Source organism: Pelobates fuscus, chromosome 7 (genome assembly GCF_036172605.1).
Source record: "Pelobates fuscus isolate aPelFus1 chromosome 7, aPelFus1.pri, whole genome shotgun sequence".
In the NCBI taxonomy this organism is placed as follows: domain Eukaryota; kingdom Metazoa; phylum Chordata; class Amphibia; order Anura; family Pelobatidae; genus Pelobates; species Pelobates fuscus.
The window spans coordinates 153,706,183-153,718,255 of NC_086323.1; the positions used below are offsets into that span (position 1 = coordinate 153,706,183).

The window sequence follows — 12,073 nt, forward strand, 5'->3', positions numbered from 1 at the left end:
TTATTCCTCTGCAACATATAAAATCTACACTGGTCAATCACATAATTAAATTGCAGCTGGAATATGAAATATGGACATTATGGCAACTTTAAATGTACTTCTATATCAATACTTACCCCTACAAGCTAGTTGTATTCAGTATTGAACACACCAGCCAGGTGTATATGGAATTTGTATTTAGTGCTGCATATTACTTGACTTGTAAGATACAATGCTAAATTTGAATTTTAGTGGCCTTCCATGTCCAAACTTGGGTATCTTTGTTTAGCATCTGCTTTATAACAAGTCAACATTCTAGGCTGAATATGTTTTAATGCATTGTATAGTTAATGCTTTAAAACAAGTACGCAATAATAACCTAAAAAGTAAAGTACATATACTAAAAAGATAAAAGGTTTCTGCATTTGCTGCAAATTTTCATCATGCGTCGGCAGTGAACTCTCAATAAACTAGGATGTAACTTAGCTCACTTTAACTGGCATAGTACATAAACTCTGCAGATTGAAAATGGCGGCACAGAAGATGTGGGCTTATGGAACCAAAAAACCCCAACAAAAATACAAAACTCACCCAGAATAGCCAACCTACACATTGCACCCAATGGTGTATCTAAAGGTGACCTTTAATAGAAAGCACTTTTGTGAATTTAAGATATTTTGGTAATTCTTCTAAATTAACTCAATGATATACCTCTTCGTACAGGGGGTATTAAAAAAAGCTGTGCTGGAGAGGTCATGTCAGTAACCCAAAGCTGGCATGTCAGGTGGCTCTTCGAACTGATCTGCGACCATACTGGCCAGCCCTCTCAACATTGTCCACTATGCAGAGTGCTGCTTACGTGCTTGCAGACTGTTTAAGACTGGTTGATTGTCATGGGAAATATGGTTCAGAAACATTTGCTTTGGCAAGGTTCACTATCACTGCCCCAGGATTTGCATATCTATCCATAATTGGAACATTAGCAAGGCAATCTTCCAGACTCAACTCTTCCTGTCACTCTCTTCCTGTAAATTATTGCAGAACATTAGATATTCAGCAAGTAATGGAGTCCTAGGGGCCCATTAATCAAACACAATACTCCTGTTTGTAAGGGATCAGTGACACTTATATCTCTGGAATTTGATTCTGTCTGGGGTGAAATTAAACTTTTCTAAAGAGTGAGGTTGATATCTCCATGAATATCATTAATTAAATCATGTATATCATTAATTAACTTTTTTTTAAATTCAGTGACATAGCTCAACTATGTCTCAATTCTTTAACAAATTAAATAAATAAAAATGCATAGTACTGACCTTTGACACTGGCTACTTACATCAGCAGGTTTGCGTATATGTAAGCTCATTTGAGCAGAGCCTTCCTCACCGTTTTCTGTCAAAATTTTTTTGCTTTTCAGTTATATTTCATTACATATCTGACATACCCTTTGTAAAATTGTAAAGCACTGTATGAATAAATTGGTGATAAAAAATAGTAATTAATTAATGCTCATAAAAACATTCCATTGGATTTCACCTGTGAATAAAAGTCTCTCTTTGACAACTTGTTCACTTACAAAATTTTTAAGTAAAGAGTCACAGGGTATAGGTCATAAAAAGTTGGGTTTTTATTATTTTAACTTTACAGGTGCAATTTTTTATTTTTTGTCATTTTGTCGATACAGTATATATTGAAAAATTAAAAATAGGGCGGTTGGGTCAATTCATGCACAAAAATAAATTTTTACCATGCTGATACCTTCAATCAGATTTTTGCTTTTAATAGTTTTTTTAAATCAATATTGTATGTTGCCTTGGAATCATTTTTATATCTGTTCACAACAGCACTGTAAGTATGGCGTGTGTATTCCCAAAGAACGCAATATGGCAGTAACTGATGGTTCATGGGGTTCCTGGAGTCCATTCGGCCCATGTTCTAGATCTTGTGGCGGGGGCATAAAAACTTCCATGAGGGAATGCAACAAACCAGAGTGAGTTCATGCTTTGTTAATTCTTTTAATTGACTCTTATTTTGACTTCCATATCACCTCCATTCACCTCAACTCCATTAAAAAGAAATAAATAGATTGTACTATTAAATCTGAATTATATTTACCTTGTAAACATATGTGTTGCCTTGTATATATATTTATTGTAAAACTATATGGCAGGGACTTTAATCATGGCAAAAAAATTGCGTTTTATTTTCCCAGACCAAAAAATGGTGGTAAATACTGCGTTGGGCGTCGAATGAAATTTAAATCATGTAATACTGAGCCATGTCCAAAACAAAAGAAAGACTTTAGAGAAGAACAATGTGCTGAGTTTGATGGGAAACATTTTAATATTAACGGACTACCTCCGAATGTGCGTTGGGTACCTAAATATAGTGGAAGTAAGTAATGCTTTATGATGATCTTATTCTATAAAATCGCATTTCCCCATTATTGATCAAGTATTTCTATCACTTTCACAGTTTTAATGAAGGATCGCTGTAAGTTATTTTGTCGAGTTGCAGGAAGCACTGCCTATTACCAGCTCAGGGACCGGGTACTTGACGGAACATCCTGTGGGCCAGACACAAATGATATCTGTGTGCAAGGACTGTGTCGGGTAAGCCCTTTCATATATATTCATATATATTTATTTATTTCAACCTTTGGTCACTTAAAATGCACTGGGGTTTCAACTAGTGTTACCTTGGAAGGGTTAAAAATAGTTATGAGTCATTATTTTTTTTAGTGTGCTTTATACTTTGTGTTTTTCCAATTTGCCCATTTTGTCAGTCAGTTCATATTTTGTTTTTGTTTTTTTGTATTGTTTTGCCTATGACGATATTTCATTAACTCCTCGACTTTGTTATTCCCTAAAGGCTTTACTGGGAGACCATTTAAAGCATCACTAAGCAGCCAGTGGTTGCTTGCGGTCATAAGAAAAGACTTGCGACTAGGGAGCTATTGCTGCCCAATCGCTAGTCCATTAATGGCACAGGTCCCCGAAACCCCCCCTGGCACAGGTCCCCCATGCCCCCCTGGTGGGACACCTAATAAAATAGTAACAGGGAGGGCCCTAGTGTCCATTCCCATCCCCACCCATGGGGGTTATTTAATAAATTGAACAAGGTGAAATAGTGTCCCCCAGCCTCTACCCATTGGCAGCAGGTGCTAGACATAAATAATAATGGAGGTCAACCTTTTGTTCCTCCACCAATTCTCACCAATTAGTGGCAGATGAGGGCCCTAAATAATATTCGGTGGTAGACCTATTGTCCATCCCACCCATTGGGGATGCGTGGCAGCTAATAATAATAATAATTTCCTCCCCCCATGACAAGGGGTCCCCAAGCCCCTATCCACCCCCAATTTAAAAATGTGTGCCGACCCCATTCACCCTAGTAATAGTGAGGGGCAGGCAATAAACTAAATACCTGTAAAATAAAAAAAATAATAGTTCAGCCCCCAAAAAGATCAAATAAAAATCCATATTGTCATTGAACTTTTAAAAACCACACAGAAAAAAAAATTTAGATGAAAAAATAATAAATTTTTAATCGGTGAGGGCTCCGCGCAGACTGAGCTTGCATGGTGGAGAAAGCCTTATAACCCTTTCCCATTACAATTTGACTCCGATAGGTAATTCTTGAGTCTGATCGCTAAGTCTCAGGATTTACCTGTCAGATCATTTTGGTTGGCTTAAACCTACCAAATATAGTGCTCCGAATCTAATTGCATGGCATGGGAAAGTTTTATAAGGTTTTCCCAACTCTGCAAGCTCAACCTCGACGGTTGAAGATGTATTGTTGGGTCCACCCCATATTATTATTAGGGCTCCCACTCTTTGCCAACGAGTGGGGTTTAGGGGGGATTATAGGTCCACCCCACCGTTATTATTTAGGGCCCCCACCTGCCACCTATGGGTGGGGTTTTGGGGGACAATAGGTCCACACCCAGTTTATTATTGCGGGTTGGAGGAACACTATGTACCCCCTTCAAATAATTTAATAGCCTATCTCACCGATGGAGAGGGCATTAGATCCCCCCATTTAGTTTAATAGCCCTCACTCGTGTGGCACCGTAAATTTAATTTATTAGCTGCCCCACCATGGGGGCATGGAGGACCTGAGCCATAGCTGCTCAGTTGCTATTGTTTTCTTATGACTGTTTAGTATACATTCCACTGCTCACAGCACGGCAGGGACGGGCAGCATGGAGAATTTAACGTAAAGTATTTTTTACTTCGTATTAGTAACGTTGTCTGAAAGACCAAACTTATGATAAAGAAGGACTTTTCATAAATTTGGTCTTTCAGCTTTTTGGTAGATAGCACCGTAATCCTTGAATTGCCATAAGGATACCAAAAAGGAGCTATCTGCTAAACAGCTCCCTAATTTGGTGCCCTTAACTATGGCAACCCCACAATGGTACCAATTTAAGGAGTTATCTACGGAACAGCTGCAAGATGCAGCCACGGCTGTGACATGAATCCGAATTTTATTCATCTGAATGAAATTCTAAAACTAAAATAATCCCCAAATTTCATTTGAAAATGAATGGACAAATAGACAAAATTCAGTTGATACGAAAAAGTCTAATATTTATCTCTGTATTATAAAAAAGTACACAGTAATGTTTGTGAATACATACATTAATCATAATCATGCTTTGTGCAAGCACCGGAAAAAAAAATGCATAAATGTCACATATTTGCTCATTGTTTTATGACTTTTGAAAAGATCTTTCCTTTTGTTGTCACTTTTGCTGCAAGCCACACTCAAAAGAGCTATTGTCTACAGCCAAAAGGGCGAGCTTCTCATTTCTTACAGATGAAAATATGTGCATTTTTATTTTGACCTATGAGCAAGTTACAAATTCACGTTGGTGTCGTCTTTTATTTTTTGATTGAAAACTTAAGAAAAAATATTCTCCACAGTCAAAAAGGTCAATACATTGTTCATTTAACTCCCATTTATGCATTACTTATAAACCACATTTACTGTCATTCATTCAGAATTTGAAAAACTAAAACAATGTTTCATTAATCAATAGAGAAGAAAAAAAAAAACTACATGGGATGTTAGCAATTTATAAAATGCATGTGCATTTGGAACTTCCTGCTTCCCTGCATGCAGTAGACCAGGCCTGTCCAATCTGCGTCCCCCCAGATGTTGCCGAACTACAACTCCCATGATTATTTCAATGAAACAGATAGCCAGGGAATCATGGGAGTTGTAGTTCAGCATCATCTGGGGGGCCGCAGGTTGGACAGCCCTGCAATAGACACTTGTTTAACTGGCTGCTTCTTCTAAATCTATTTTTTTGTAATTTTCTAATACCTTTTTGAGGAAATAGCATATGGGAGGTGGCTAAATGTGTTTTCTATTTTGATAGTTAATTGTTATTAGATTCTTCCCTGTCTGTAACTGAAAAGCACAGCTGAATTAACCGGAAGGCAGCCACCTAGGGCCCAGGGGTTAGATAAGGACCCAAGCACAATTAAGAAGCATCTTTGGCTCTGTTCACTAGACTTGGACATTTGTTTTGGTCCGAACTGTTATTTGTCCGAATCTTGAACCAAACGGGCCGTGCAATGAACGAGGAACGACATATGGACGAAATTCAGCAACCTAAAGTATTTTCTATTTTCGTTTCAAAATGGTTCAACTGAGTAACATTTTCTCAGCGTGAACAAGTCTGCTGTTTATCATCCCTATTCTAAGAGTGAATATAACAATGTAATGTAACCGAATTGACTGTGAAAGGAAAAGAATCCTTTCTTCTCAGTTAAATTTGCTTGAAGTCTTTGCCAGCCTCACTTTGGATATAATTTACTTTGTTTAAACAGGTGGAGATGAATGAAAACACAGGTAATGGATGATGCATTGTTTCAGGGTTGAGTGAGCATTCGGGTTTTTGGAGAGAAAACAGTCTTTGTAAATTCATAATCTTCAATTCTCTTCATAGGAGATTTCTCACTAATTTGTTGCTTTTTTGGGGGGGTGTGGGGGGGGGGGTTATTTTATCATTTGACTCTGTAATCTCCCTTCTGCATAGTTTCAGTCATGAAACACATATTTTTATCAAAAAATACTGTTGTAATAATAAGTTAGCAGGGAATGAAGGTGTGACTAGGTTCTGTAACCTCCTCTATGCCAGTTGATCTCAAATGCATCAAGTCTTTACTTTTGCTGAGACATATCTGTTATGGCTGCTTCCTAACTAATAAACTTTATTGCAGACAGAGGACACTGGGATATGAAACTGTACACTATCCTTTGTCTCGTAAAGGAACACTAAATAGTCCTCCTGCTTTATTATTTATTTACAGCCGCATTGTGGGGGGACAGAGGGGGCACCATGTCCCACTAGCTTTGTTATTTATAGCCCATACTTGGGGGTATAAGGGACACATATCAGGTCCCTGTATTATTGTTTTTTCTGACTAGGAGCAATAGCTGCCCAGTCACTAGTCCTTCATGACAGTGAGAAACCTGTGACTGCTTAGCAGAAAATCCTCTAAACACAATGCAACGCAAGTGGGTGCCCTGAGTGAGGTTTTAAACCCTAATAGGTTTTTATTTGTTGTTTTGTTGTTCTTTTAGTTGTTGCTCCCCGGGAACTAAGTTTGCAGAGTTAATTTAACCCATCGGGTGATTGGGGATCGCCGGCAATGAGTCAGGGATATAAAATTAATTAACTTTGAGTCTACAAAATATTGTGCTCACCAGAATGTCTCTCATTTAGCACTTTGCATTCAAAATAGCACCTGTTTTATAACCCCCCCCCCCCTTGTTTTTCCTAGCTCATTTACATATTTATTAAAATATAATTAGTTTTTTTTGTCATTTTTATTTCTTTTTAAAGCAAGCAGGGTGTGACCATGTCCTAAATTCCAAAGCCAGAAGAGATAAGTGTGGAATCTGTGGTGGAGACAATTCATCCTGCAAAACCATCGCTGACACTTATAACTTAGTACATTATGGTAAGAAACATAATCTGATTTATAGAAGGAATTTAATTCACAGAATACACTAAGATTACATCTGCAGGTTTACCTTCTATGGCTCCCTGACTCCTGTAGAAGATTAGGCACTTGGGCTCAGAAATGTTCTCTATTACTGCTATATAACACGAAAATCAGAGTTACATTTTAAATCAGAGCAAGATTAACCTTAATGGGACATAGGCAGCTGACTCGGGCCAAAAGTTAGACTTGAATTTTGTTGGCCCCATTCATCATCCCTATGTTAGGAATGAATGGGATGTCCAAAAGCGGTAATCTGCATAGGACTGTGGGATATTAATCCTTCTATACTTTATCTGCATGTGGCAATAAAGAGTCTTCTTTCAGCAACTATCCATAGAGGTTTCACCATGAGGGAACATACTAATTTTCTTTAAAAGTGCACTATTTCTAAAATATCTTTGCTAAAAGCAAACCAATATTAAAACACTGCATTAATCATCTAGCAAGTGAGTAATTATGCAATCCATTCTTTCAACTGTATTTTTCAGGCTACAATACCGTTGTTCGGATTCCAGCCGGGGCCACTAATATTGATGTGCGTCAGCACAGCTACTCAGGGAAACCAGAAGATGATAATTATCTTGGTGAGAAGAAATTGTTGATGTTGCTTAAATCAGAGATGGCTGAATTTCACACCTCAAATGTTTGTGAACTAAATTTCCTAAATTACTCACGCCACCCTTATCGTTGGTCGATCATCATTAGAGAATTAGTTTGCATACATGTGAGGTGCCTGTCTTGACTATATTTACCTAAAACTTCAAGTACCACCTTAATTTTTATAATTGGTAAGAATTATTTCTGTGTGATTACGGATATAGATGTTTGTCAACTGAGAAGACAAGGCATGATGGTATTTAATGCGCACATATTTACTTTGGTTTTTTAACTGTTGTAGGAATGTTATCTTGTCTTTTCACTTGAAAAGGAAAGTAGAACTAGTGGTTAAAAGCAAATCTAATCTCTATAACAGAATGTTAAGCTGTTTGCATAGCTTTCCTAGGTATCCTCTACATATACATCCCTTGTGTCTTGTATATATAGAAAGAGTATCTTCTCCATCTGCTCTTTACAGATCCCTTGCAAGTAATCTTCTTATGGGTGGATGTCCACATATTTGTCTATGTGTGTATTTGTGCATGTACATTTTGTCTTAAATAATCACTTACAGTTTGGACTATAGGTACATCCCAAATGTATGGTACAGCTATAAAGAATGAACTTAGTTTAGTGTAAAGTGAAAATTTGGTGGAATTAATATAATATTATTATATGCTAAATGCCCGTAATTTCATAGCATTTTGCATATATAAAATCCTGGAAATGACTCACACACAATCTGATATATAGAGTATGTCAGATTGTGTGTGATTTCCGGGATGTTGTGTGAGACACGAGGGTGTCAAGGAGACACACTACACATACAGGAGTCTCCCGGACCTACTGGGAGACTTGGGATGTCTGAGCTTTCGGGAGGACCTTCCTTTCTCAAGTTTAAAGCATTTCTGAGCAAAGTTGACACATAATATTTATACACTCTCTGGGAATTTTCAATGGTGTATTCAGTTACATCAACGTTTCAGCCCTCCTGCATCTTTATCAAGATATATATATATATATATATATATATATACACATTTTAAAGAATGTATTCCTTATTTTAGTTTTTTTAATCAACAGGTATATTTGAATATAGGAACACTCTGTCTATCATCTATGTGGCTGTGCTATTGTAATGCAAGGTAGCATATGTTTGCTGTTTATGAATAAATCATATATATCATTATTAAAATATACGAGTAAAAGGTTTGCCAGACCACCTGTTGATATTAATCTATGTCACTTGCCTGGGTGCAGTTCACATAGAAATTTGCAAATAGCAAGAGGTGCATGCTCAGGTGCCTTAATACTCCGTTTAGTTTGTGATAATATCAAGTGTTCTATCAAGTGATTGACATTTCAAGTCAGCAAGGCTTTTACAAGGTTACTGACCCGCCTCCTGACCCCAAATCTTTCATCAATTACATAATACACTGCAAGGTTTTGTAACAGACATTCATAAAGAGAAAGCCAGATGCATGCTGGGAATATCTTCCAATTAAATTTAATGAAAACACAACACATATTAAACTTCATATGCACTTTTCATCTAATGACTTTGTATCAGAATCACCTATTTTTTAATGTTAATCTATTAACAGATAAAAGCTTTCCCACTCAATTCCCATACCCCCATTATTATCATTGATGGTGTGCATGCTATATAAATATATATAAAAGGTTTCACGATGGTTTATGCATGTGTTCTGCCAGAAATATGTTCCCTGTTATTTGCAGTTTCTATTCCAGTACTCAGGAGACTTGTGCGATGCTGTTGGCACCTCTCTAAATTTAAAATTGTTATTATAAATGATGTGAGTCTGGGTTCTGTCCAACAGCCGAGATCATCTCTCTCAGTCAAGACCTTCAAGCTGGGATCTGCCTCAGCATATACATTGTATCGTGAGGTTGGGGAGCAGTTCCTATGACACCTTGATTGGTGTTACTGATGCACAAAACACAAGAGCATTTGTTTTTGTAAAGAAACTGTGCACGGAATAACAGTCAGCTATTTCCTAATGTGATCAGATGATTTCAAGCAGAGTGGACATTGTCTTTCTCTGTTGTGTGTATAGAGCACTATTTTCCAGTCATTCCACAAGTGCAAACCATGGTAATACGTTTATAATAATAATATAATGTTGTGCGCTGATCAGAGTTGATCATATCCAGAATCCAACCGTTACTTCCCATTAACAAACGCACTGGCCCATACTTTTGTGTCGAGTTTGGGTCAGTATTTTATAATATATAGGTGCTCCTCTGTTGCTTAATTGTCCTAATCCCCTTCATTGTCCTAGATCCCTGTTAATTGCATGACCAGCTCAGAGAGTGGTCAAATTCTCCTGTGTTGTAGATGAAATTAAGATAGTAATAATATCATATACTATATCATATATGTGTTCTGTGAGACTGGTTAAATCAAATGGATATACAAATATACAAAGTCAATTTTAGCTCAGAAAGATTGTGACTTTTATATACCTTCTTATTATTATGATTAATTTATATAGCAAAACTGTGACTTGGGACTGTTATTACAATTACAATTATTTATATAGTATCATCATAGGTAAGAAAAGCACTAACGTCTAACTAAACATGACCGACATACTGGAACTGTAGGTATTCTTAACATTGATTACTTAGTTACATAGTTACATAGTTACATAGTTACATAGCTGAAAAGAGACTTGCGTCCATCAAGTTCAGCCTTCCTCACATATGCTTTTGCTGTTGATCCAAAAGAAGGCAAAAAACCCAGTCTGAAGCGCTTCCAATTTTGCAACAAACTAGGAAAAAAATCCTTCTTGACCCCAAAATAGCAGTCAGATGTCTCCTTGGATCAAGCAGCTATTAGCCAACTAATTAGAAATTGTATCCCTGTATATTATGTTTTTGCAAGTATTTATCCAATTGCAATTTAAACATATGTATAGACTCTGACAAAACCACCTCTTCCGACAATGAATTCCATATCCTATTGCTCTTACTGTAAAAAAACCTTTTCTTTGCCTTAGATGAAATCTAATTTCTTCAAGCCTAAATGTGTGACCTCATGTCCTATGTATAGCCCTGTTTATGAATAGATTTCCAGATAATGGTTTGTACTGGCCCCGAATATATTTGTATAATGTTATCATATCCCCTCTAAGGCGCCGTTTTTCCAAACTGAAGAGATTTAAATTTTTTAACCTTTCTTCATAACTAAAATGCTCCATTCCTTTTATCAATTTTGTAGCTCGTCTCTGCACTTTTTCTAGTGCCATGATATCCTTCTTTAGAACAGGTGCCCAAAATTGCACAGCATATTCAAGGTGTGGTCTAACCAGCGATTTATAAAGAGGCAAAATTATATTTTCATCTCGAGAATTTATGCCCCTATTTATACATGACAAAACCTTACTGGCCTTAGCAACGGCAGATTGACATTGCATATTGCTACCTAATTTGTTGTCTATAACAATTCCCAAATCCTTCTCGTGTGTGGTTATCCCTAGTTCACTACCATTTAGGGTGTAAATTGCTTGTGCATTCTTGACCCCGAAGTGCATAACTTTGCATTTTTCTACGTTAAATTTCACCTGCCATTTTAGTGCCCAGTCCCCCAATCTATCCAAATCCCTCTGCAGCAAGGCAATATCCTGCTCACATTTTATTACTTTACAAAGTTTTGTGTCATCTGCAAACACTGATACATGGCTTTCAATGCCCATTTCAAGATCATTTATAAATATGTTAAATAGAAGCGGTCCCAAAACAGAACCCTGAGGGACACCACTTACCACTTTTGTCCAGCTTGAAAATTTACCATTTATGGCAACTCGCTGTACTCTATCCTTAAGCCAATGTTCTACCCAAGAACAAGAATATTCATCTAGACCAATTTCTTTTAGTTTGAAGACTAACCTATTGTGAGGAACCGTATCAAATGCCTTGGCAAAATCCAAGTAGATCACATCCACTGCAACACCCGGATCTATATTTCTACTTACTTCTTTGTAGAATGCAATTAGGTTAGTTTGACATGACCTATGTTTCATAAAACCATGCTGATTATTGCTAATACCACAGTTCTTCCCAATGAATTCCTGAAAATGATCCCTTAATAGCCAAATAATTTCCCATTAACAGAAGTTAAGCTCACAGGTCTATAATTTCCAGGCAAGGATTTTGAACCCTTTTTAAATATAGGAACAACATCTGCCTTCCTCCAATCCTCCGGTACAATACCTGAAACAAAATAATCTTGAAAAATTAAATACAAAGGTTCACTTATTTCCCCACTTAGCTCCTTAAGTACTCGTGGGTGGATACCGTCAGGCCCCGGAGCTTTATTTACATTAATTTTCTTTAATAGCTGTAGCACCTTGTCTCGAGTTATCCAATCACAAGTTATCTGCAAGTTTGTTGCAGCAATCATATGCATATCTCTTGCCATAGGATCCTCATTAATATATACCGAAGAATAG

The 12,073-nt window shown here is 36.9% G+C and overlaps 1 protein-coding gene across 1 annotated transcript in view; it reads left to right on the forward strand.

The window, feature by feature from the left end:
• Positions 1-12,073, forward strand: part of ADAMTS9 (ADAM metallopeptidase with thrombospondin type 1 motif 9) — a 220,810-nt gene that overhangs the window by 81,512 nt on the left and 127,225 nt on the right. Inside the window, exons 12-16 of the mRNA XM_063426827.1 lie at positions 1,824-1,969; positions 2,192-2,373; positions 2,455-2,591; positions 6,839-6,956; positions 7,490-7,585. Coding sequence (XP_063282897.1) covers positions 1,824-1,969; positions 2,192-2,373; positions 2,455-2,591; positions 6,839-6,956; positions 7,490-7,585 — 679 coding nt within the window. The remainder of the gene's footprint in view (positions 1-1,823; positions 1,970-2,191; positions 2,374-2,454; positions 2,592-6,838; positions 6,957-7,489; positions 7,586-12,073) is intronic.